The sequence below is a fragment of the Thalia democratica genome, chromosome 5, assembly GCF_965202585.1.
Source record: "Thalia democratica chromosome 5, ktThaDemo2.hap1.1, whole genome shotgun sequence".
Classification (NCBI taxonomy): Eukaryota; Metazoa; Chordata; class Thaliacea; order Salpida; family Salpidae; genus Thalia; species Thalia democratica.
The window spans coordinates 15,317,517-15,344,734 of NC_139169.1; the positions used below are offsets into that span (position 1 = coordinate 15,317,517).

Sequence of the window (27,218 nt, forward strand, 5' to 3'; positions counted from 1 at the left end):
GCACAGTAATTTGATGTAATAGAATAATAAAATTACCCGGCTGAAAACATACCTAGTTATAATTTATATTTGAAAGATGTGCATTTTCACGTTGAAAAAGTTATTTATTAGTTAAAACGTCTTACTTACTTTCTTAAAAAGCGTGTTGTTTTTAAAATTTAAATTTATAATAAATTTTGCTATCAAAGTTTTAAGGTTTTAAACGATTTTTGTAGCATTTGTAATACTCACGTCAAGTTTTACTTACTTTATTAAAACCACATAACAAATAACGTATAAGTTAAACAAGTAATGACCATTGTTAAAACACTAAAACTAAAATATAACAAAATGTTGTAAATATATAACCTGTAATTGTGAAAAAGAGCTTTAAAAGTTAAAAGTATATGAATTTTATGAAGAAACGTTAACTAACAAAACCGGTTTGTTTGCTAAAGTTTAACTATTAATTTAGAGAAGATAAGGCATATAGAACAAGATTAAGCACAAAATGTTGTTATAATCTATTCTATGGCAAAAAAAAACTTTTACAAGCTATAAAAACAGTTGTTTTTTCTACAGCGGTAAAACAGAGTCTTATACGTTGAAACTTTATACCTAAAGTACTATTAAGTAGTTTATGCTAAGCCATACACTACTAGTTTTTATTAATTTACATATTTATAAAGAAAGAGTAGCAAAACAATTACTTTTCACTTAAAAGATACTTATAATTAACAGTTTGCTCACCTTTGAAAAACTTTATTTTTCTTATTCTAACTAGGTTTTATCCAAAACCCTAAACTTATAAAAACATGAAGAGTTTAGATACTTTTGCTTCTAGCTAAATATATCTAGGTTTTACTGTTTAAAAGATAAAAAAAAGTCATGTTTGTTTTACTAGAAAGACTTATTGATAAAAATGTACTATCTTAGAAATATTTATTGAAGTCCAAAGTAACTGACTTTGCGTTTTATCAAGTAAATGGTTGCTTAAAAAAACAATTTACCAAGTTTAATAATTGTTTTTTACATATGAATTCTGTTGAACTGAAGATTTGTCTAGCAAACTTTTAAAATTTTTGCTTGTACTTATACTTAAAAATCGGTGCTTTATTTTTAAGTACAAAGAAATTAAAATATAAGAAATAAATTCTTTTAATTCAAATGTTGCCACAAGGACAGTTAAAAATACTGAAAAAAAAACATTTATTTTTTTAATCAATACATATTTATCTAATAGATTTTTTATTTTATACCTTTGTTTTTTTTTTTTTTGACTAGTTTGTTTTGGTATTAAAAAAAAATTATCAACTTGCCTGTATATTTTTAAATTTTAAAGCACATATATTGACAAACAAACAATTTTAATTACGTTTAAAAACTGTTTCTTAACTTTGTGTTTTACCTCAATGTCTGAGTTTTTGTTTTTAAATTTAAATTTTCTCATGCCTATTTGTAATATAATTGCAACATTTCATTATTGATATATGTCAATTATAGTTAGGTCTAATATAAACATAGTAATTTAAACCTTTTATGTAATTTTATCGTGGATAAATATAAAAAATAGGTCGGTCAAGTTGTACTTAAATTTTCTACGAAAAAAAGATATAAATAACAAAATTGTTTAGTTAATAAAAATAAGTTATAGACCAATCTTTAATTTTAGTTTTTTTGTAATCACAAAAACTTTTCAATCATCGTTGTTACAAATTTGTAATGTGCAAACTATTTACTTAGAGTTGTGTATAAGCAATTTTAGAAAAATTACGTTTTAACTACAAGTTTCTAGCAAAAAATAAATAAAGTATAAATTTTTCAAACCATATAGCTTGATATTAAATAAATATTCATCTAAGATTATTTAACAAAATTTCCGTGTAAAAGTCTAAATATTTACAAATCTTTTGAGATTCGATTTTTTGCTGTTTATTCAAACGTAAAAATCGCGCAATCAACTGACGTAAGTGAAATATCTCAGCCAAACGTCGGTCATAGTATTGTGACTTGTTAAATGACAAAGTATTTGGTGGAATGTTTTACTTGAAACAGTTTAGTATGACTTATACATAATGTTTGTTTAACAATTGTATCTAAGCTTTTTATTATCTCAAACATAACCAAAAAATGTTTTAATGTCATTATATTTCTAGTGACAGTCTTGTACAAATTAAAATATAACTTTTAATAGTCCCAAAAGTTATCTGCTTTATCTGCTAACCAGATTAACATAAAAGAAACATATTCAGTAAACTGCATGTTCTGAGCTACATTCTTTCTAAAATTCATAGTTTTTAGGTTTTCCTTTATTTAGGCAGCTGTTTTTTTTTTTTGTTTGAAAAAGTAAAAATTTTCTACAAGGAAATTGTAATTACTCAGTAAACAAAATAATAAGATTAAAGATTGTCGCAAAAGATTTTAGAATCAATTGTCAATACGTTTAGTTTTTGTTTATTTTTCTTCTTTTAACACAAATAAAAACAACTTAAAAGCATATTACTAAATTATTTTTTCCTAAGTCATAAGCTTTTACAACTAGAATCAAATTGAATAACTTTTTTTCTAAGTTACGTAACTAATTTTCTATAAAAAACTTAGCTTTTTCTTAGTTTAAATATTAGTTTTTTTTACTACATTGTAATCTACAATATGTACTAATAAAAAGCTTGTCAGTAATGCCTTTACTGATGTCCAGTAATACGTCACGTTACTCATAGCTTCAAAGTAACTTATTTAAATCCCATTGTAAAACTACTGAAATTGTTGCGACTTGTGCTTATCATATATAGTTCACATGATAGTGGCCAGATCTCTTGTTCAGTTCTCTAAGATCTTTTGCACAACAAAAATCTTAATAGTAATTGAATTTTATATATATATATATATTGCAAAAATTTCGTATACACTTTACAGTTTTAATTTATTTTCTGAGTATCAATATAGTTATACTAAAGTTTTAAAGCTAGTTTTTGTAACAACCTAAAAATAAGAAGATATTTTTAACTTTGCATATTATTTGCATATTTTTTAACAATATTAATGTTTTGGGTACATTTTTCTAAACAGTAAAAAAAGACTAGACTTTTGTTATAAACTAAAAAAAAAATAATATTAATTTGCTTTAAAGTCCAAGCTAAAGTTAATTAAGAAAAAATTTTTAAGCGATTTTACATACATCAGTGTTTTTTAATTAACATTAAATGTTAAAGTTTTTATATTAGTCGAAGTAAAATGAATCACAGTATATTTTACTAGATTAACTCAACTACCAGGTGTTCATAAATATCAACACATATAAAATCAGAAAAACAAAATAATAAGACAAAAATCTAGTTAATAAATAATTCAAGTTGAAAATAATTTGTTTTTAGTTAAGGTAAACACTTGTTTTTGAAAGCAGTATCTGCTTTTGTTTAGTTTTTGATGTTATCTAAAATACTCAGTAAGCTAGGTTACTAACAAATATGAACAATGAATGTTATTTAGTCTAAAAAACAAAACCTTCTTGGCAACGATTTTAAAACAAACTTCATTAATCGGGGATAGTTATTGATAAATTTTACGATAATGTAAAAAAATGCTTTGTTTGTCAGCAGTCGTTAATCGTTGAAAAAAATACACGATTAACAAAAGAAAATTAAGGCAAGTTTATCTTCTTACATAACACAATTATTACGATTTGTATCTAAATATGTTGATGTATTATTTTTTAAATATATCAGATGCAGTTCAATGTAGTTAAGGCTTATAATGGACTAATACTTTTTTGTAAAGTTATCATGAAACTCATAACACTTACTAAGCTTAGTACAAGTTATACATATTTTTTGTTAAAGTTGAAGTTTGTATTATAAATTCTTTTTATTAAAAAACTCAATCGATATCACTAGTTTGTTTTTGTCACAAGTTCAGAAGTTATTCATTTAACATGCATTTAATTTGTTATTTCCATAAATTATACTTTAGTTTTTCTACCATTTACTTTAAAATGTCACATTTCACTTTCTATTTAAGGAAATTTTTGGTATATGTATTCATAAGAACGTATTTAAAGCAAAAACAAATACACCAGAGGTTGTAAAATGTCAAAATTACAAATTGAGCTATAACGCGTTTAATATTTGTGCGTTTTAATATGAAAAAAAATTGCAATAATATTGATTTGTTTTATTTTTTTGGCCAGTTTTAAGAAACTTTTTTAAAATAAATTTTGGTTTAGGATCATCAAAGGTGAAATTACACATATATCTCGTAAAAAACCATTTATTTTTATCATCTGTTGACAATGCTTTTTACGTTTTCGGCCATACGTTTTACATATTACTTGAGCTACTTCTAGCTCTGTCCTATAGCTGTTTACGTTTTATAAAACATATTTGAATACTTCACCATCCAAAACTAGTAAATAAATTAATGATTGATTTATATGATGAGCTACTTTTGAACCTAGTTGATTGATTTATGATGGTCTTTATCTAAACAATTTTTCAAAAAGTTTACACTCTTTGTAACAGTTATGATTTTAAAACAAAATCTCACAGCTGCTCAGTTTTAATTTAAACAGAATAGGCAGATATTAGCTTAATTAAAAGATATAATAGTCTGTTTAAGTTTTGAACTATATAAAGAGTTAACAATTTTGATAGACTTTTTATCTATCAAAAACTTCAGTTTAATCATTTTTCGGTCTCGTGGCTCTAATTTAAAGTATCAAGTTACGTATGAAAATTGCATGAAAATATAAAGTTATATCAGAAGAATATTTTATACGAAAGCTGTTTAATAAACATACAAAGTATATACATTTAAAGTTTATATACTTATCAAAAAATAATAAAAGCAAAATAAAACTTTTATTTTAAAAATTGCTACAACTATAAACAATATATTTAAACTGACTCGAGCTATTTTTAAGAAACCTGTTGAATTTGTCAACTTTGCCTAAAACTTTCTGCTCTATTTTAAAGAACTCAATTTAACCTCAATTTTATCATAAATCTCACTCGTAAAATGGGTCAAAAACAAACAAACATTGCAACTGGGTTATAAATAAAATTCAGTGAATAAAACATCAAAAACTGATTGTTTAAATATTTACACAACGTTGCTAACTCACACAAAGATGATAATGTAAGAGTTAAAAATAAAAACGTTGAAGTTTTAAAAGTTATGGCGCAATATATTTGCTATTAAAGTCGATTAAACAAATACTACAAAAGTATTAATTAAAAGTATTTCTAAATTGAATATTGTTTTCGTTTGTCAAACAAAATTTCATTTTATAGATTATACTTATATATTGAGTAATTTAATTATTAAAAGGAATTTTTTTAACATAAATGATCTTATATAAAAATATTAAAATAATATTCAGTTATATAAAAAAAAATTATACTCTATCTATCTAATATTTAATGATTTTGACATAATTGTTACTTATTTGAACTTTTTGAACTTAAAATATTTAAATTCATAAAAACATTTTATTAATCATTAAAAAATTCTAACTCTTTATTTTTAAATTCTTATCAGTTTTTATTATATTATTATATAAGCAAACAGCTTGTGCAACATAAATTTAAACTATGTTTAACTTAACTATTATACTGATTACTTTTAACAAGCTTTAATTTTTTTTTTCATTTCAGCTTCAACAATTTTAGCTGTAATAATTTAAAAATTAATAACTAGTTCAATTTAGTCCGGTCTCAACTTTATTTTTTTTGTATGGCAAAATTTTAGTAAAGTTGTTACTTATCGTTAAAAATAAAGTAAGTCTGATGTTTTAAGCAGATCTAGATCTACCATTTATGGCAATGTTTTTCATATGAAATTACTACTGACATAAGTGTTTTATTTTTTGTTTTAATTTAAGTATGTATATTTGCTTGTAGATAATTTTTTTTAGTATTGATTATCACTTCTAGAGCTCTAAAATGTTTAAACAAGTTAGTAATGTGTAGTTTGATGTCATTTTTATGAGCGTTGTTTCATTTTTATGCTTAACTAACATATATTTAACATATATAAAAAAAACTTAACAATTTTTTCAGTGAGTATAATTGTAAAAATGTGGAAAAAGAAATTCGTTTATAACATGGTTATATAACCAAACGTAAAATAACTGGTTGTAATAAAATAACAAAATTATCGGGCTTTGAAACAACTAAGCACGATGAAACTCCTTGAAAAACATATTATTTTGTTTTGCACAACTTTTAAATGATTAACTTTTTTTTAATAACTGATTAGAGTATAGAATGACTTTTGACTTATAGAGTTACTTTGGTGTTTTATGATATACTAACCGCACTTTTAATTTGACTTCGATTGTGTCAAACTTAAACTCCAAAATCATCATTTAAATGTACAGATAGTTAAAAAATTATCTACCTAATATAGATTAATAAAAACTTATGTAAAAGAAAAGCTTATGATAGTAGTGTCCAAGTGGATAACAAAATAAGTAATTATTATTATTATAAAACAGTTATTTTTAAAATAGTTTGTAAAACGGTTCTTTTATAAACTACGTAAACAAAATAAAATATAAACTAGGTTAAAATGTTTTTATAATAAGTAGCGGCTTATAAAGTTCAATAATAAACACAAATTTGTCATAATAGGTGATAAAAATGAAATAAATGAGTCTATGTCAAAGTATAAAAGTTTACAATGTAAACAAACAAATGCAATAAAAAACATTAAAATTTTGTCTTTGTAGTAAATAAATAAAAGTTTATGTTTAAATTAGTAAAGATTTGAGTAATTTATATTGAAAATATATAAGATAATCTAACTGTTTTTCATACTGAAGCTATTATCAAATGAATTTAAGTTTGTAAAAAATTATGAGATATTTAGTACTTGAAGAATTATTTAAAATACACGGTACAAAAACATTAGTTTCTTTTGCTATTTTTCGAAAATTGGCAAGTAAGTTTTATATACTTATAAAGTCGTAATTTGCAAAATATTTCACTTTTAGCTCAATATATCTTAGCAAACTTTATCACAAACGTATTATGTTGTGTGCCATAAACTTTTTTTTTTTTTTATTTTACCAGAAAGGCTTATCGATAACAGATAAAATTGTTACTTTCTCAGAAGTACCGGCTACAAGAGAGATTACATTTACACAATAAGTTCTTCTACCACAAGCTTGATGGTGACAAGATAAGTCTAAAGTCTAAAATAATACTTTTTATAATCCTTTAACTTTTCTTATTTGTTTTTATTGATCAAATAAACCGCTTTACAATAAACGCTTTACAAAGTGTCTTACGCTTTATAATAAATCAAAATAAGTAGATTAATGTTTTTGCCAAAACACTTGATTTTGCAACACGAACTTTTACTGACTTAAATGCATTTGTTTGTTAACATGGCTGATTTTCAATTATGTACAAATTTTTTCGTATACTCCCAAGTTTGTTTTTAATTATAGGTTGTTTTGTTTTACGTTAACGCTTGTTTAATAACTATTAAAAATAAAAATATATTAAAAAAGTCAACTAAACTATCTGTGCTGTGTCTTATATAGTTTATAGCAGATCAATAAACTAGAATAAAAATGTTAAATTTTAATTTAAAGAATAATGAAATATTTTGTACAAGAATCTCATTTACTATTAAAACATGAAATAAATATTAGTTTGTTATGTTGAGGTACAAATATTTGTTGTTTTCAAAAATTTAATGTTTCTCAAAAAAATAAAAAGGAAAACAGAATGACTACTACTTTAGCACAATTTTAGTTTTTAAGTGGCAAAGATCATGAACAAAATCACATTATGATATAGTGAAGACTTGGTTAACCAAGTGTATTAGAAAATTGCTAAACTCAAACGAACTCGTTTATTAAAATAGTCCTAGCTACCTTTGCGTATATTGATAACATATGATTTTTAGTAACTGTAAGACAATTCTTTCAATATTACATAAATAGAAATCTGTAAACATACTGTTTATATAACAGTTAGACTAATCTTGTTCCAATTGTTATCAGAAAAAACTTTAAAAACCAAGTCAGTAACTTACAATCTAAAACGTTTGTATAAGTTTTTTATCAAAATAAACTCTAAAAAATTTACACACAAAACAGTGTTTTAATCACTTTAAAGTTTTATGCCTAAATAAACTTAGATTTATATTTTAAGTAAACAATCTAATAAGCGGTGTATGATAATTTTATGAGCTGAAACAAACATTAATAATGATCTCTAGTTAGGTTATGTAAAGTTAAAACAAACATATTACCTCGTTAACCTGGTAGTATTTCAAATACTTTGTTTAAAACAATTAGTTTGATTAACAGTCCGCATATTTTAGAAGCTAAAATTTTTTTTTACAAAATTTCAAAAGAAAGTATGTTCTTTTGATAAAAATGAAGTTACTTTAAATCTGTTTTAACAAAATTGTTACGTGGTTAAACAATAATAAACTTTCTAACTATAACATAGTTCAAAACGTGTTTTAGATAGGTTTAATCTTTCTCAATGACACGTTGGTCAAACTAACTCTAAAATAAAATTTGGTCAGTTTTATTCGATGCAGCTGTTTTACTTTTGCTTTAGAAGAGAAGATAAGTTAAATAAATATATGATAAATAACATATTGAATTTTTTTGTTTTATTTAAAAAATATCTTAAAAAGTATCCGACAATAAGAAATACCTTATATGAACAGCATATGTTAAATTTTCAATTGTTTTCAAATATGTATTTTTTTAAGAGGTAGAAAATAAAAAGTTTTTAGTAACACAATTAGGCAACAAAATTGATTATAAAAACAATAATACACTATAAAAGGAAAATATTAGAAACTTATAGCAAAGTTACATTAAAACTACATGATAATTAAAAAAAAGACACATTAGTTTTTAAAGAAATAGTACATGTTGTCAAATTTTTTTACTCATGTTATTTCATTTTTCATCTCAAAATCAAAATAAAGAATAAATGAGAAATTAGCAGTAGTTAAAACAAAAATAGTAGTCAAAATTTTTCTACTTAATACTTCATGTAATCATAGTAATTATAATTTCCAAACAACGCTTTTTTCCTTCTTAAAAACAACAAAAACAAACTTAACGAAATCTGCTCAACAGATCAAAAATAACTTAGTTAAACTTAAAATCAAACCAACAATTTCCAAAATTATTCCCAACTACTTCAACCAACAGTATTTAGTTCATAAAAAATCCTTTAAAATCATTTTTTATGACGTCACAATATGCTATCGTCCGGATACTGCGTGGCGTCATAATACTTCGGAATTAAGATATTATCTACGGAATGAACCACCCCGTTGTCTGCAATGAGGTCGGTATTTACAGTCTTACTTCGGAGGACATTTCTCCTTTTACCGAACATGGCGTAACCGCGTTTAGGACACAAGTAAAGGTACTGGCCATTGACGGTCTTTATTTTTTGGGGGCGCTGCATCAATTCATCGAAACAGTGGTAACCTATGAAAGTTACTTATAGTCTATATTTTTGATAATGTTAAATATTTTAACACATTTATAGGGCTGATTCAAACACTAACTAAACTATTAAGTCTATGAAGAAAATTAAACAAAAAAAATGTTACTTTGGTCAAAATAGTTTGTAATAAATAATTATAGAAAATCAAAAAGGTATCTCTAAAAAAGAATTCAAAAATTCAAATCAGTAATACAAACCTGGTAATATATGATAAGTGATGATTCTTCTTGCACATTCAGGATTTGCGAAGTGTTTGTTCCACACAAAATTGCTCAGTTGTTTGAACTGGTTGTTTGTTGGAGCTAGGAAAGTTAACGGTTCATCTTTCAAAAGCAACTGTAGTTAATAATTCGTATATGAATGTTTGTGAGGTATAATGGTTTGTAAAAGTTTCAATCCCATTGCATTTTGGCTAAGAAGTTTTTGTAAAAACTTTTTAAGTCCAAAATAAGGTGTAAGTTTATCTGATGTAATGAAAATAACTTAACTGACTTGATGCCAAGTTTTATTACATTTGATACCTATTTCAAAATTATTTATTCTGTGAAAGTATCTTTAAATAAACTCTAGCTTGTTAAAAAATTTAATTATTCATAAAATTTTGAAAATAGATACTCTTAAACTAAAAAAAAAACTAAACGATCCTTTATTTAAATCAAAAAAACACAGTAGTGAATATAAATTTTTGTTATAAACTTGAGTTATACTTATAAATTTTAATAAAACTAACATATTCTAAGTTGTGACGACTTATGACTTGCAGAAGCATCGAAAAATCTCCGTCTTTAGAATCTTTCAAAACTTCTAACAAATTTGGTTTAGGGACTTTAAATAGCTGTAAAATATTTTTTAATTAATAGTTACAGTTACTAATTCTAAAAATTTGTTGTAAATAATATTAAAGACGCTACAGAACTTAATCTATCTACAGTCTACACGGTACAAAAGCTTTTAAAATGCTCTATTTTAGTAAAAAAAAACACCGGACTCTTCATTGTATTAAACAGCATTCAAGTTAAAGCTATTACGTAAAAAGTTCTACAAAACTAAATGTTAACAAACTATATTACTAAAAATATTTAGAGTAACACATTTTTTTACAAACCTGTTCAACCGCGACGATGTTTCCGGCGCACGACGTCAATCTATTGTTCTCAGGTTGACTAGCAACAAGTTGTTGCTTCAATCGTGTGCACTGAACCGAAACGGCTTTCTTTTTCTCACTAAAGTCGTAATAGGTAGTTTCATACACGGGTTTTGTCCCTTCGCGAGTGCGGAGAATTCTCATTGGTTCTTTTGAGGATGACGTAATATGTGTCGTGACGTGATAATCGAGTTGGTGACGTAAGTGTTGAGGTGAGTTGATTATTTCGAATGCGTCCACACCTTTGAGTCCCTGATATTGATGACTATAATCATGTTTTAAAAGCATTTAATAAATAAGGTATTTGAATATTATTTTATTACGCACTGACTTGCTGATAAGTAATAAAAACAAAAGCAAAATGAGCTCATGGAAGTTATGTTATTTAATTTTACTTAAACATTTTGGTATAATTAATAACAGAAATCACAATTAACAAACAATTACAACAAAAATTTGTACTTGCGTCTAATTTAGGTCTTAATACTTTAATATAAAAAATTAAATCAATAGTACTTAGTCGTAATAAATCTGTATAGTTTCTATATAGTTCTTAAGTGAAACTAACCTCAAAGGCTGAATTCATTGGTGCAAATAAAGTGATGTTTCTCATTTTATTAAGAGCTTCTAATTTACCGGATTCTTTATAATAATCATAAAAATATTTAAACTTCTTTTCTTCTCTTAAAATATCTGCTACTGTCCTTACTATTAAATTATTTTATGTAGTTAAACTCAAGTATGTTTTTTTTAGTTAGTTTCTTAAATTAATGCAAAAAAGTTGTTTTATGGTACAGTTGTTGGTGGCATTTTTTTTAAAGACATGTATGTTTTAAAAGTAAAAGTAGACAGAAACTAGTTTAAAAAACATAAAATGTAAAACCTTTTTTTATAAGGTTATTGACCGTATGTACTACTCCATTAGTTGTCATTACGTCACGATTAATCAATTTTGCTTGATGTATTTGGATTGTGAAGTTGTTTTTATGGGTAACTATTTGAAAACCATTTATTGATGTAAGAGTCTTACCTGTAAAAAAATTAGTATTTATCATAGATATTGCTTATTAAGCAGTCTTAAATGAAATAACTACAAAGCTATTTTGTCAAAGTAAAACAAAACTAAGTATAACAACAACATTTAATGAATAGTGATATAATTATAACTAACTAAAATGTAAACAAGTATTTTTTTTGTCTTATTAATGTATTTTAAAAGGTTTCGGACGAAAAAAGTTGTACTAAAAATAAAGTATTACAGGACTATGCAGTACATTTCTAAAGTACAACAACTTAAGAGCATTTTGTCGTTATCTTATTAAATATTTGTAAAAAACCAGCATTAATTGAGCAGAATATTCCTTCAACGATGTGACTTTTAACAATTTCATTCAGACATTCAATCGGTTCCTCATCAACAGAATTTGAAAATGCTGAATTTGTTGGAACAAATAATGTCATGGATCTATCTTTGGATTGTAAAGACTCAAATGCGTCTCCTCCGACATAAGAAAGCGCTTAAAAATTAAATTTTTGTAGTTAAAATTAGACATGAATGAAATATAACAGTTTTGTTTATTCTTAATTTAAAAATAGTTTTACTTTACTATCACAATTAAAAAGTTAAAGTTGTTATTCTTAGTTTATTATTAGTTTTAATTTTTTTTGAAAAATAGTGTTTTCATGGAATTTATTCTTAACTTTATTTTTTTTAATTAATTTAATCTATCTACTTACAGTATGTTAAGTTTCAGAAAAAACCTTTGTAAAAATTAGAAAAAGAACTTCTTTTTTTTTCAAGGTAGCTTGTAGTTGAAGTTTGAACGTTTGACAGAATTCCTGATATTTTGTGAACCACTGCGTTTTCAGACTTCCAAAAATCAGGTTTCGTTATTTTCTGGCAATTTGCAGTCCAAATTCCGTAACCAAAGTTGTTTAATCTTATCGGCATTCCTGATTTTGCCTTTTATAGTTATTGATGTTAAACGTAAGTTGTAAAAGTAATTATCGTTTTTGATGTACAAACTTTTGATATCTAGCATGAGCATTTTTTAATAAGAAAATTAAATTTACAACATAAATTTCTCACTGAGAAACAAAAATTAAGATAAAAACTTCTGTACGTTTCAAATAATTTGTTTTGTTTTATAGGTTTTGAAATAATTAAGGAATAGTTACTAAACTTTATGATTTATATCTACCCAAAACAAGAAAACTCACTTTAAAAATTTGATTGTTTTTAAAAGAGTCAAAGTCAACGATTTTATTTTCTATGATTGAGTTACCAGCTATGTTCTTTAAGTACTCTGCATTTTCTGTAAGATAATTAATAGTATAAAATTTAACATTTTTTTTTAAAAGTACATAAATGTCAATTTAAATATCGTTGTTTAGCACTATCTACTTACTGAGTATTATACCCCTGTAACTATTAACCTACAAAATTATTTGATTAATTTTTGGTGAGCATACAACTTTGTTCGTTTTGGGTTTTCTTGTAATTGGTATGTCTTACAAATTTTTAACTTTAAAATTTTCCGAGGCAAAATTTATTTGAAGTTTTTTTTTTGATTTCAACTACCTCTAAATACATTTACCTGTCGTATGTTCAGCTCTGAAACTAGTAAATATTTTCTTTGCGACAAACGCTTTGCTTTTCCTTTTATTTTTATTTAATTTTATCTTCTTTTTGCTCGTCTTCTTGTGTCTTCTTCTGTTGTTTCTTCTACGCTTCCTGTTTTTTCTCCTCCTTCTGTTATGATTTTTCTTCCCTCTTTTCGGTTTCTTCCTTCTATGAATTATTGCTCTTTCGTGAAACCTGGACACTTTTATTGGTTGACTGACTGCAGAGTTTGCTCTTCGCTTTTCTGTTAAAAATTTATCTGTTGTACATTTTTGTTTATGTATTTAACTAAAAAAATCAGTTCTATCTTCAACTTACTTTTTCTGGATAAATTTTGTATTGAACTTTACTTTTGCATAAAATTAAAAATTTAAAACTTCATTAACTAATTTGATATCTAAATGATTTATTAACACTATACGGAAAACTTTAAACTTGATGCTTTAAAAATTAAAATTGGATGAGGGTAGTCTGTCTCTTCAGATTATAAAGACCGGACAGGATTGAAAATCTGACTAAACAAAGATTAAAAATTGTTAGAATCATCAAAAAAATCAGTCTCAGTCTTTTACAAACATTTCGAAAAGATCTTTTGTTTATTAAAAAAGAAAAATTTTCAATTCTGTAGAAAACAAAAAAATATACAAGCAACTAAACAAATTTAAATTCCTTAAATTAGATATTTTTAGTTAAAAGTTTAAACAAAACTTAAACAAAAAATTATTATTTTACTAAAATACTGAATTTTATACTTTTATTTGAAGATTAAAAGAACGCTTATGTTTGAGATTAGTCAGTTAAGTTCGATATGATTTTTTAATTTGAGAAACTGAGAAAATAGAACTTTATAAATTAATTTTCGTTCACTGTAACTAAGAAAAACTATTTTTATACACAAAAAACAATTAAAAAAATCGTTAAATATTGCACTTGATAACGAAAACAAAAATTGATGATATTTTGAATTTATTATTAAAAATATCCCTTAAAATACTATTTAAATTAAATTTTGCCTTAGTTTTTAAACCCACCATTGTTCTGTATAGTCTAAACTAGTTATTTTACGGCTTTCTAAAACCTCGACTGTGTATGCATTTTAAATCTGTTATGGTATTTTTTTTAATAATTTTATTTAAATGTATAATTAGAGCAAATTGGTCTTTTATTTCAAAGTTAAATTTATTTTTATTGGTGTTCCATATATTTCTGTGGGTATTACACCTCTTAGTAAAGATGTTCATTGTTTGTCAAATTTATAAGTTTTTGCATATGTTGCATGTAGCTGCATGTATTCCATAACCTTTGCATTAATGTTGTTTAATTTTCATGTTTGTATTGTTTTATTATTACTTATCATACTTTTTTTATAGTTTCGAAAATTTCCAAATAAAGCACACTTTCCACATTCAGCTGTTTTGTTGTTTTCTTGTTTTGTAAAATTGTTTTTGTTTATTAATATATTTCTCAGTGTTTTTGGTTTCTTATAAGATAGTCTTAATAATTCTGTGTTATTACTTTCCTCATTTTTGCTAAAGTTTATAAATTGTTACAAGCTGGTTGCCCAAGTATTTATTTTGGATACTTTTTATTTTAACCTTGAACCTGAAAAATAACTCTCTAACCCCTTAAATTTACTTTTTTTTGTTTAGTTTTGTTTTCTCATTTTTAAATATGAATATCGATAATTACCTTAGCTCGTAAATATTTATATTCGTAACCTATAATATTTCGACCTTAAATCTTTATTAGTAATACTTGATTACTTAACCAACATATGTTTAGCATTTGGTTTATTAACGAGTATTAGAAGTCAAACTAGTTTGAAATGAACTTCTATTTTTTACTTTTGACAGAACTTCAAACTAAAGAAGGTACAAAATGAAAAAACAAAAGAGATAACTTTTTGCAAAAAAAAACCGCTTCGTGCAAATCTTACATCCGTTCAGTTATGAATTTTAATAAACAAACAAAGCTTAATTATTTTCATTTAAAATTGAAGGTTTAACTATACTCGTAATTATTCTTGTAATCAATATATACCTAAACATATAATTAAATCAACTATATAAAATGTATATTTGTTGCTGAAGATAATGGTTAAAACTATTTTAGTTAGATCGTGATTAAAAAGTTTAACATAAATTTCAATTAATTAAAATATAGCAAACCAAACTCACAAAATTGTCAGCAGCCGAACTTGAGTTAGCATTAAAGTAGTAAAACGTTATAAGTTAAATTTGAACACAACTTACTTAATTAGTATATAGTTGTAAATAATAAGTTTGAGTATTAAAATTTTTACGTAAAACTATAGAAGTATTTATTACTCTTAGTACTATTTTGTTAAAATTTTTTGTGTTGAGCAAAATTCATATAAACTTTTAAACTGTTCAGCTTAAATTCTATCACAAAGCAACTTTCACATTTATAGGGTAAATGTATACTTTAAAAGCTATTAAAAAGCAATAAAACTTCAATATAAATGTCATCTTAAAAATAATAGACTTTAAATCAAGTATCCTAATGAGGTGTTCAGAAATGTCTTAAGTGTTGCTTATTACTAGTAAAATTTTTAAACAGCGTTATTTTGACAAAATGATACGTTCGAATGCTTATATAAGTAGCAAATTTGTGCTAAATAACAGTAAATTAGCAGTAATGTTCATACAAACCTACACTCTTGTTTACTGGAACACAATAGGCTTTAATTTTGTTCAAAACAAAATTCTGGCAGCATCTCCAAATTATTCTGCTTGTTGGTATATAATTTCCTATTCCGTATCTATAAAATAATATGCTAGTAAAATTATTATATTTTCTTGTCAAGTAATTTTGTTTAAGCTTTATACTGTGTTTTTTAATTTATTCTTTGTTCTTGTTTATAAAAAAATTTAAATTTAGTTTTAAAACAATCGGTTTTTATTAATAGCAATATTTCAATCTTAAAAAATCAGTTATTTTTTAGTAAAATAAATACGTATTCTTTTGATAACTGATAAATTCATATAATTTTGTTTTCTGAACACCGTAAAGTTTTTACTCAAACTTCTGAATTGTTTTATAATTTTATATGAGGCTATTCATAATTAATTTGTAATATTTCTAGCTCTAATGACAAAATAATGTTTTTGTTATCTGACTTTAACTTATCGTCGTTATATTATTTCAAGAAAACTAAGTAGATTTTTGGTACAAACTTGAGTATATGTTAATAAAATATTAAAAAACTGTTCGCTTTTTATTTAATAAAACTAAAGTACTTGTAATGACTTTATACTGATAATATTAATTTTTCATTGCTTATACTTTGTTGAAATGAACGAAAATCTTATTAAATACTTTTTAAGTTTAATTTAATAAAAATATTTTATTGTTTATGAGTTTTAAAACTTTAATCAGTATGTTATTGTTGAAAATATGAAGCAATTTAACGAACTACCTTTTTAAGCATACAAATTGGTTTTTATTCTGCCAGCATTTGACAAATGGTTGTAAATGTTCAATTAATTTTAGTGGAATACGATTGTATCTGGTAAGCTCATAATCACATACATTGTGTCTGTAAAAAGTTGTTAAAATTAATTTTTGTTAAAAATATAGATTATAAAGTGATTATAACATTTTTAACTAACAAAAGAAAACAAGCATAAAACTTGAAAAAAAAAAGTCTTTTAAAACTAAGAATTTAAATAGAAAAATTATAAAAATTAAATATCAATTAGCGTTTTAATTAAGCTATTGTTTAAGTCTATATTAGTAGTTGCTGTTATATTTTACATCATATTTATTAGATATTCTTAAACTTACAAAACTTAAGTAATAATATAAATTTTGCTTAGACAATCAAATACTATTAATACAAAACTTCCCGTTTTTGAACTTTAAAGTTGATGACAACTACATTAGTCTGTATCGTAATAATTACAAAAAACGAAATAGATAAGATTCAAACATTAGTCTTGCATTGCAGAAAGCGTAAATTTGAAAAAGCGTAAATTGTTTTTTTTTCATGGTAATTTAAAAAACATGTTGTGAAGGTAAAACGTATGTAACTTAACACCTAAATTGTAAAATTTTTCAATTCATTTATTATTAAGTTGTCTATGAGATAAAACCATCGATAAATTTGATGGCTGCAATATCTATTATTTTATCACATTTTTTATTATGCAGCCTGTTAAAATCTCATGAGAATAAGATTGTTTTTGAGAAAGTTATGATAACCTATATATTTGTTTTAAAATTATAAAAAAGTATACTTAAGTTTAATTAAGCATAAAGTAAAACATTGTAGATAAAAATTCATTGTTTAATTGGGTGGTCTGATAATAAAAAGCGTTAATAATGATTGAAAAGTCTTAAGCTTGTTTTGTGTTAAAACTTAAAGTTAGTTTAAATTGCAATTTAATAGTTTTTTTCTCACAGTGAAAAGTATTAAAACTTAAGTTACATTTCTTATTTAATTTATTTTAGCTTGATCCGGTAGACATTTATTTTACTATTTATTTTTAAGCAGATATTTTTGTCACAAAAAAGTTAATTTCAATGTCTAAGAACTTTATTTATTTATAACTAAATTAATTAAAACAAAATAAATTAAAACAAAATATATATGTATTTGCGATTTAAACTAGTTGCTTTTTTCTAGAGTAATAAAAAATATTCAAAGTAAAATAAAAATTGATAAAGACGATTTCTTACATATTGATACAAACAAAAATATACTGAGACAACATTTTTCTTTTTTGAATAACCTGCAATGCAAATGTTGTAGGCAATGTGAAACATAACTAATATTAAAAGTAATATAGAAGTTAATAAATACTAAATTTTATAAAACTGAATCTAAAAAAACGTTATTTAACCTTGAGCAATCAAAGTTTTCTTGTTGCTGATCATAAAATATCTTTGACGTTATAAATACTTTAAGTTCAATGTTTTTTACACTTTCAAAAGTATTTGTTTAGATCTAAATACGAAAATTTAAATTTTTACTTATATTTTTGTCAATTTTTAAATCATTTTAAAATTTTAGAGAACTACAGCAAATAATTTTTTAGTTTTGATATAAATACATATTTACCAAAATATCGAAACTAATATCCCCAGTTCATAAGTTAAAAAATAATCATTTTTAAAAAATTAAAATTTACTATAAATAAAATAAAATATACAAAATATAAATAAAGTCGTATTATTGGGTGGTCTAAAAATAAAAATATTTAATAATGATTAAGACTTTTAAAATCTGTTAACACTAAAAATTAATCCGGTTTTAAATATAACAGATTTTAAAAGAGACAGGTAAAATGAATATGAACTGAAAAAATACGTAAAAATAACAAAAACCGGATTAAGTTAATTTTCTGACTAATGCAATAAAACCTTCTACTGTAAACAGATTAAGCGCTAAAATGTTTACATTTTAAATAAAAAGTGATGAAATATGTAAACTTAGTTTTTGGTTCATTAAACATATTAAATGTATGTTTTCATTGTCTGGTTTAACGCGTTAATACTTTTAATACAAAAACCAAATGAAGTTGTTTTTGATAATAAACGAATAAACATTCAGTAAATTGTAAGCGGTTTAATTTCTAATGGGTTTTAGTAACTAATCGATTTGAATCGTTAATATGGTTTACTTTTGCATTTTTACCGTAAAATAAAGTCTGTAAGTTTGTTAAAAGTTGCAAAAAATGTATAAATTGTGTTGTTTTTAAAATCTAGTTCAAATGATGATTTTATTATCAAGTGTAAACCAAACAAAAATATTTAAGAAAAAAATTATTGATAAATTTTAAATAACTTGATGTCAAGTTAACATTTGTGTTAGTACTTGTGGTGAAAAAAGGTAATATTTACTTAAGTATTAGTCACCATTTTAACTCATCAAATAAGCATACAAACATGATAATAAAAGCAACATTATAATGTGTTTCTTTAATATTTATATTAAAGTTGCCTAAAAGCATTTCTAATATTATTAGCGTCAAATGAAACATTGTTCAAAGATTTTTTTAGGAAACCACAACGTTTTCAATATAGACAACAGTAGCTACCGATTTAAAGTATTTTTTTTTCATCGACAGTTTTGTAAGACCAAACAGTAAAAGCATTAACGAAATGCACTTCAACGTAAATAAATTAGATTAAAAACAACCAATTTTTTGTGTTAAAAGATTTTTTCTAAAGTAATTAAAATAAAATCAAATTAAACCTTAAGCCAGGCGCCTTAAAAAAGTTCTTAATGTTTTTAGTTTCGTATTTTAACAAAAGTTTACATGTTTGTTAGTATAAACAAATACTTTATCCGTGATTTAAAGAAAGACAATGAAAACAATATGAAGTCTAAACAAACTTTAACTACTTTTCTGATCTAACTCAATGCTGTTTGTATTTTAAAAACATTTTAATAGTTTATAGATATAAATGAGTAGTGAAAGATTACAAACTACAAAAGTAGTATTATAAACAAATGTCAGTTTTTGTATTTGGTGCCAACTATTTAAACCATATTATTTGCTTGCACGTTGATGAAGTTTTAATTTCGATAGGTATAAATTGAAACTCATATTTATTTCTTAAAAAAAACTTTAACTTTTGAATAAAAAATTTTACATGGATACAAAATATAATTAAAAAAGCATTTGATTAGTTATGGTTTTAGTAATTTAGAATATTTAAGAATTTCCTTGTTTTAATAAATAACAACTAACATAACTAGAGTAATTAAAGTATTACTATTTTTTTAATTTTATACTTTTTAGTTATAGATTACAACATTTAAAAAAGGTAGAAATAAATTCAGTTTAAAGACCAATTCTGTATTTTAATGCTTATTAAATACTACTACTACACATGGTATAAAAATTTTAACTTCATGCTGTAAGTGTAAATATTTTAACACTAAGTTATAGAGATATTCTTAAACTTTTATAAATGATTTAATTTACGACTAATTACTGAAACGATAATATTTGTCGACATCACTAAAACTAATAAGATTACATTCGCTATACGCGATAACAAAATAAAACCACATAATAGTATAAAACAAATTATGTCAAACAAACAGCTCTTGTACACAAATGTTTTTTAAGTTTTTGACACCTTCGTTTAGCTTCAACTTTGATAAGTTACTCTTATTTTCTAACTTAATAAAACAAGTAAACACTTATGCTTTTAGTTTGAAGTATAATATAAGAAACTATATTTTAATAAACAACAAAATAAAATAATGACAATAAAAAAAAACGGTAAATTTAAACTATTAAATTTGAAACAGAAAAAAATTGCTAGTTTAATTACACTTTTACAAAAATCTAAAATATTATCAATAATAAAAAATAAAATTTAACTGATCTAGAGAATTAGTTGCTGTTTTTAAACGGTAAATTTGTACTTAACTTTTGTTTTACTTTTGATCTACTCACGAATTCAAACAGCTACTTTGGATTCACCCTGACCACCCTATACTTATAGAAAAAAGTAGCAGAAAAAACAAACAAAAAGGTCAAAATAAGTTTAAACTGATAAAGAAAGCTTTATCTTGTTTAGGTACGTGACTTTCTACTAATAAATAGAGAGAAAAAAATCAGTAGTTTCGTTTCACGACTATAACGTGACTTTTTGCTGTAATAAAACTAAGACTAAAATATCAGTAAACTTTAGCTCATTAGGTTATCAAAAATTCATACGAATGACACTTATAAATAGTTTTTAAACCGTTTAAAACCCTATTTGATAACTAATTGTTAAATATTTAACTTCTAATTGTTTAAGAACTTTATAACTTTACATATTTATTTAAAACGTTTTTGTGTTTTAACTTAAATCTAATACTCAACAAAAATTTTTTGTATTAAGTAAAACATGCAAAACTATATTATTCACGATTTATGTCAAACTAATACTTATATTTTTTTAAATACTAATGCATTTGATCTAAAGTTCTGTTTGTAACTTTCTGGATAAATTACTTATTAGTATGCATCAGTAGATGAAAGATTTAAAAAAAGTTTAGTTTAAGATTATTGAAAATAATTTGCTTAATCACTTTCAAATTACCTTCATTAGAAAGCTTAATTCGGTTAAATGCTTCCGTTTATTTAAACTATAACAGTTTAGCTTTGTTAAATATACAAAAAAGGTTTTTTTAAGCTTATTTTCAAAAAACTTTTAAATATTAGTCATTTTTGTTAAACTTTTAATTTTAAATAAACACTTATGATACCTTAATACTAATAAGAAAGCAGATGTAGTCAAATGTAATTGTTTACCTTAAGGATATATAAAAGCTAGCATCTTTTCTCAATCAAAATATTTATAATATTATTCATTTACTTATACATATTAAAATACAAACATAAATATAAACTTCATATATTCATAACACTAAAACAAATTTATCAATTTTGTTGTTTACTTATATTAAAACATCTTTAAAACTAATATTTACTTACAAAAACCTTCAACTACCTTTGAATCTTGAGTCTTTAAATCAAAACTACAAAGCATTTTTACTATATGATAATAAATATTTAATAAACTTTTACTTCAAAAACTTCAAATGAAAGTTTTTACAACCTCAGGCAAAGACAATTGCAAAAGTAGTTTTATCGCAACCAATTTCAAATAAATCAAATTATATTAAAAAACGTCAATCAACAACTTATTTTCATATTATTTTGATAAAAACTGTTTTGATGATTAAACAAATGAAGATTTTTTTCGAACATTTGTTATTTGGATTTATTACTTAAGCAAACACAAAGATAAAATAAGTACGTTTTTTTTATATTAAAAATTAAGCATATAAAAAAGTTAGTTTGTATAAAAAAGAACAAAAAATGTATATAAAATGTGTGTTCCTGTATATGTTACAAAACTTATTAGTCTCTGTTCTTTTTTCGAGGAATCACTTAAATGCATAGTGTTTGTAGTTATAAATTTTGTATCTTCTTATTTTCACAGTCTTCTTCATTTTATGTAGAAACTCATTTTTCGCAATTAAAAACAAATTACAGTAGAAGCTTTGAAGTAAATACTAACAAAAGCTCATTTGTACAACAATACACTACAGCTTTAATCTGTTTCATTCAAACTGATTAAACCTAATTGAACTTAATCGTTGTGTACTGACTGATTTGATAAAATCTCAAGTGTTTTGTTGGCTTAATGCCAATTTTGCTTTGTATTTAAAACTTTGACTCATCTAAGATTAAACTTTAGTAATACCTTTAACTTTCGTAACCTTTGTTTACATTTTTATTTCAAAATTACAATGCTAAGTAAACTTAAGAAGCTGTTCACTAAAGTTCAAAAACTTGTACGTTCTAATTCAACAAATAATACTCTTTACTACTACTTTTCTGTTAATAGGTTTACTTTATAAGTTAAAAAGTTTTATTTTTGTAGGATAAGATTAATTTAATAATTACATAAATTTTTAAATAAATATTTATCGAAGTATTTAAACTTTTTCAATAAAAACGATAAAGTTTAAAATAATATTAATAGTTTTAGTATAACTTTTAAGTCTAATATAATAACCGAATTCTTTAACTAAGTTAATACAAAATTATAGATCTCGTAATAATAATTATTATTTACTAATCCAACAATCTTTATTAAGTTATACTATTTCAGCATTAATAAACAAACCGTTTAGTCCATATTGGCCTTTTGGCTTGTATTATTTCGTCAGAATTTCTCACACTTTTCCTTCTCAGCACCAAATTCAACTGTACCGAGTTGAACTTTCTCATGACCTCACCTTCGGAATTGTCAATTGTGACGTCAAAGTTCCCGCTCAGCCAATTGACCATCGCCACCACTTCTCCCACCGACCCTCCTATCTCGATTGTCAGAGGCATTTTTAAGGGAAAATCCCCTTTCGAAGAATTGTTGAAATTTAGGAGGGTATTCTGCTGAGCAGTGGCTACTTCGGCTTGAAGATTTTCAGGTTGTTTTTCGACCGATCCGGAAAAATCCTGAACTTTTTCTGGATTCAGGAGATTGGCATCACAGCCAAGCGAGAAGATAAAAAAACAGAAAATAAACCTCATGTTTGCAGTGCTACCAATGTCTATACATCAGTCGCTTCTCTGCAGCTAAACTGAACTTTAAAACGAGATAAGTAAAACGAGAGAGTGAAGAAAAAAAATATCTTCATGCTTCGGTGATTTTAACGACACAAGTTTGCGGTTTTACGACGAGGGATACGACGTTCCGCTTCGATGAGATTTCAGTTACGTCATATGTTTGCGCGGTTTTTAACGGTTGAATGAGCAGCAAGAAAGTGAATCTTTGTAGATTTGTAAATATTTTGACTTTCACACGGAAGTTGTATAGTTAAATTAAAATATTGTTAAACATTTATTTAATTTGAAGGTACTATGCACAATAAAGCGCTTAGAATTTCTCAAAATTTTTATAATTAGTATTTTAATCTAATTAAAAATAAGAGCGATTTAAGTCTTTATTAAGATAAGTATGAAACAAGTTTTTTTGAATTAGTTTAATAATTTAATGTTTGCCTCTTATTACTAACAATTTGAAATAAAACACAAAAAACAGTTATTTTTTACACTTGAAATTGAGTTTCTTGAATTCAAACTGTGTAACAACTATTAATCTATTTACATACACTATATAGTAAAACTACACTTATTTTAGTGTTGAAGTTAACAGTTGCTTAAAAAATATATATAACCCTTTTTTTATTTTAGGAAATGTTTGCGACAAAACAATTATGTTATTGAATTTTTTTGAAAATTTAAAATATTAATACATTTGCGTTTAATACAGATTTAATTAAACAACTTAGTCACATATTTTGTTATTGACTAACTTTATCATATATAGGTTCAATAAAGTTTTGAAATTGTACGTTAAATGTTTGTTTTAGAACATTGTTTGTTTGAATAAATACTCTAATTGCTTTGCAAGATTATAAAAATTTTAATTAATTTTTTTCTAAACACAATATAGTTTGTATTAAAGCAGTACTGTGTTAATATGAAACCTTATTATAATTGACATTTATAAATAATTACATAATGTAATCATGAAATAGGTATGCATGTGAAAACTTCTAAGCAAAAACAACAACTTACACAATTGAGTAAAATGTAAAGTTTTGAAAGATTTAAAATTTAAAGTAATAATGATGATGTGAATGGTTTATTTAGTTGTTTGAATCGCTTTTATTGAAATTTAGCACGGTTTTTTAAACTTTAAGGTATCAGTGTCTAAAACTATATTTACTTAATGCAATCATATTCTTATACAAGTAACTCTACTTAGCTTCTAGAAAAATATTATTATACGTGAGCTATTCTAAACAATTAATTTTTACCAAGTCACTAATTACATGCGATCAAATATCTACTAAAACTACCTATTAAGTTTTTATAAGTTAAAGTATAGTAGTTGAACTAAGTCTTTATAAAAACACTTATCGCTACATCACTTCAATTTATACTTAAATGGTTAGCAGGTGTCAGATATTAAAAAATAATTTTATTTAAGTGACCGACGTTAGATTATTGCTTTATTTCACACATTGAAAACTTGAAACAGTATACGAGATCAAGTTTAATTGAGTTTACTTACTTCAGTCTAACTATAAACTTGAAGTACAGTACGTTTTGAAAAGTGTTGATATTTTTACGTAACATTTTATATTACTTCAGTTAAAGCATGTAAATTAAAATAAAAATAAATGTTAGCAAACTATTTTCATTAACAACTTAAATTTTACCTGAGCAACTTTTCCTTAACTTATATTATATTATATGATTAAGTATAGTTTTTTTAATAGGTAAAATTAAACATAAATTTCGATGAAAAAATGTAATTTAAAAAGCTTTTCGTTTATTTTCTGACTACGAGTGCAGAATAAACTAAAGTAGATGGTTTGATGCGAACACAATAAAGAAAGTGTAGATCATTATCAATAAACACTTCACAGTATTATGCCATAATATAAACTAAATTTATTAAAGTAATTTGAGATATTATAGAGCTTATTTACCAAATTGATTAAAATCTTAATTCTTTTGAACTTTAGTATAAATATCTGAGAATATTAAATATTTATCTATAATCGATAACATTTTTAAAGTAAATAAGTTATGTGTTTAAAGCAAAAATGATGTTTCTTAAATGATTAAAGTTAGTTTGAATATATTTAGTTAGAATAAAACAAAATTAAAATTTAGAATTTAGGGAATTCAAAATCAACATTAGGCAAATACTAATATTTTTTATATTAGAAAGTATTTTTTTGTTAATTGCTTTAGAAGGCTTAAAGATAGAACCTGTTTTCTTAGTATTTTTAAAAAGTTGTAAAAAGTGTTTTGTTTTCGTCATACTTTGTTTTTCATAAGTAAAAAACAAAGCTTTCAAACCCTTGTTTAGATAGCTTATCGTTTTTGCTAAAACTTTTACTAATTCCAATGTATAAAAAGCGTGTTTGGTTTATATAGCTTTGTAAGTTATCGCTTGTCAACTTTTCAAATTTACGCGATTTAAAATTCAGAATTTAACTTTTGTTTTTTTAGTTAAAAATTAGGTTCGAAATTAAATTACTGTTATTGTTGTTTTAAAGATTTCTAATTTAATAATTAAAGTTATACTGCAGTTATAATAAGTTATGTTTTTTAGTTACTTTAAAAGTAGTAAAAAAATCGAAAACAATGTTTTAATAAGTAAACTTTATTTTTTTAAGATAGTTGAAACTAAACACTTATAGTTTTAAAAATATGTACTAAAATAGTGTTTGAAAATTTAGGTATTGTATATAATTGTGCAGTTTTGTATACAATTAAAGTCAAAATAAGAAGTAATTCAACAAGCTAAATGTTTTCAAGTATAAATTTGTCTAAAAAAAGCTTTAGAAGTTCTAATACTGCCTTAACTATACACATTAGAAACAGAATAAGGCAAAATAAATTTAAGTTCCACCATTGTTTTTCAACTACAGTTGTTTTGCATTTTTTACTTTAAAATAAACTAAGATTTTGATAGAAGCGAAAAAAAATAAGGAAGTTTTTAAAGCAACAAAAATATATGTTTAAGTTTTAAAATTCACAATACTTTAAAGAAAATAAATATGGGTATGTACTAATAAATTGATCATACTTTACGCTTGTTTTAGCCGGGTAATTTTATTATTCTATTACAACCAATTATTTTTTGTTCGTAGATGTAACAACCTTGAAATAAAAGCTTTTAACTTCACATTTTTACACAAAGTAAGTAGATACATAGTTAAATTGATATTTGAAAACTTAAAAATAAAATTTTGTTTAAAAAAATATCATACAGTTTTTTATAACAGATAGGTAAATTTCAGTTATCAAAAAAAATACGTCTTAGTACTTTAATCTTTACTAAAACTGATAATAAATTTTTATTTTAGCAATATACTCATACTGATGCATAATAAAATTTTAATGAGACAGTAGTTGAGGGTAAATGTTAAATTGATTTGGTTCAAAAACATAAAAGATAATATATACATGTTTTTTGTCTGGTTGGAGAAACAGTAAAAATTGTACAGTTTAGACTATAACTTGAAAATTTATCGTTAATATAAATTATAAATACTTTTTAAGCAAATAAGCTCAATCTATAATTTAAACTATGAAGGTTTTAAGATACAACTTGAATGTTTGTTTAATCTTTAAATTAATGTCAAAAAGCCTGTGTACTTTATTTAGATAAATTTCACTTAAAAAAAATGATTGATTGACAACTAACAAAAAAAAATTTTTACAGTGATTGACAGGTAAAGCGCTTTTAAGTTTAGCTTCAGAATTTATTTATCGAAAAAGCTGTCAGTCCTTACTATATAAATTTATTCTAATAAGCTAGGTATTATTTATTAAAATGTTTATATTTTAGTTTAAGCTCAAAATCTAAATCAAGATGTTTAAAAAACTTATAAAACGTTAATTATATAAATAATCAC

General features: G+C 23.9%; 1 protein-coding gene across 1 annotated transcript; it reads right to left on the reverse strand.

The window, feature by feature from the left end:
• Positions 1–9,148: 9,148 nt before the first annotated feature.
• LOC145836278 (transforming growth factor-beta-induced protein ig-h3-like) lies at positions 9,149–23,307 on the reverse strand. The gene is made up of 13 exons (XM_082944097.1): positions 22,904–23,307; positions 16,677–16,796; positions 15,910–16,019; positions 13,212–13,481; positions 12,835–12,929; positions 12,376–12,577; positions 11,952–12,131; positions 11,498–11,644; positions 11,183–11,322; positions 10,576–10,866; positions 10,201–10,305; positions 9,668–9,806; positions 9,149–9,451 (listed from the first exon to the last, which is right to left on the reverse strand). Exons 1-13 carry the CDS (start codon positions 23,305–23,307, stop codon positions 9,210–9,212), a joined length of 2,445 nt encoding a protein of 814 aa, XP_082800223.1. The 3' UTR covers positions 9,149–9,209.
• Between the last annotated feature and the right edge of the window lie 3,911 nt (positions 23,308–27,218).

Excerpts from the sequence above, each read along its gene's own strand:
- LOC145836278 (XM_082944097.1), bottom strand. The coding sequence starts at position 23,307 with ATGAGGTTTATTTTCTGTTTTTTTATCTTCTCGCTTGGCTGTGATGCC. Across the intron at positions 12,930-13,211 it reads CAGAGCTGAACATACGACAG|AAAATGCAGAGTACTTAAAG; the intron begins GTAAATGTATTT and ends ATTATCTTACAG. Across the intron at positions 10,867-11,182 it reads CAATGAATTCAGCCTTTGAG|GGACTCAAAGGTGTGGACGC; the intron begins GTTAGTTTCACT and ends CATCAATATCAG.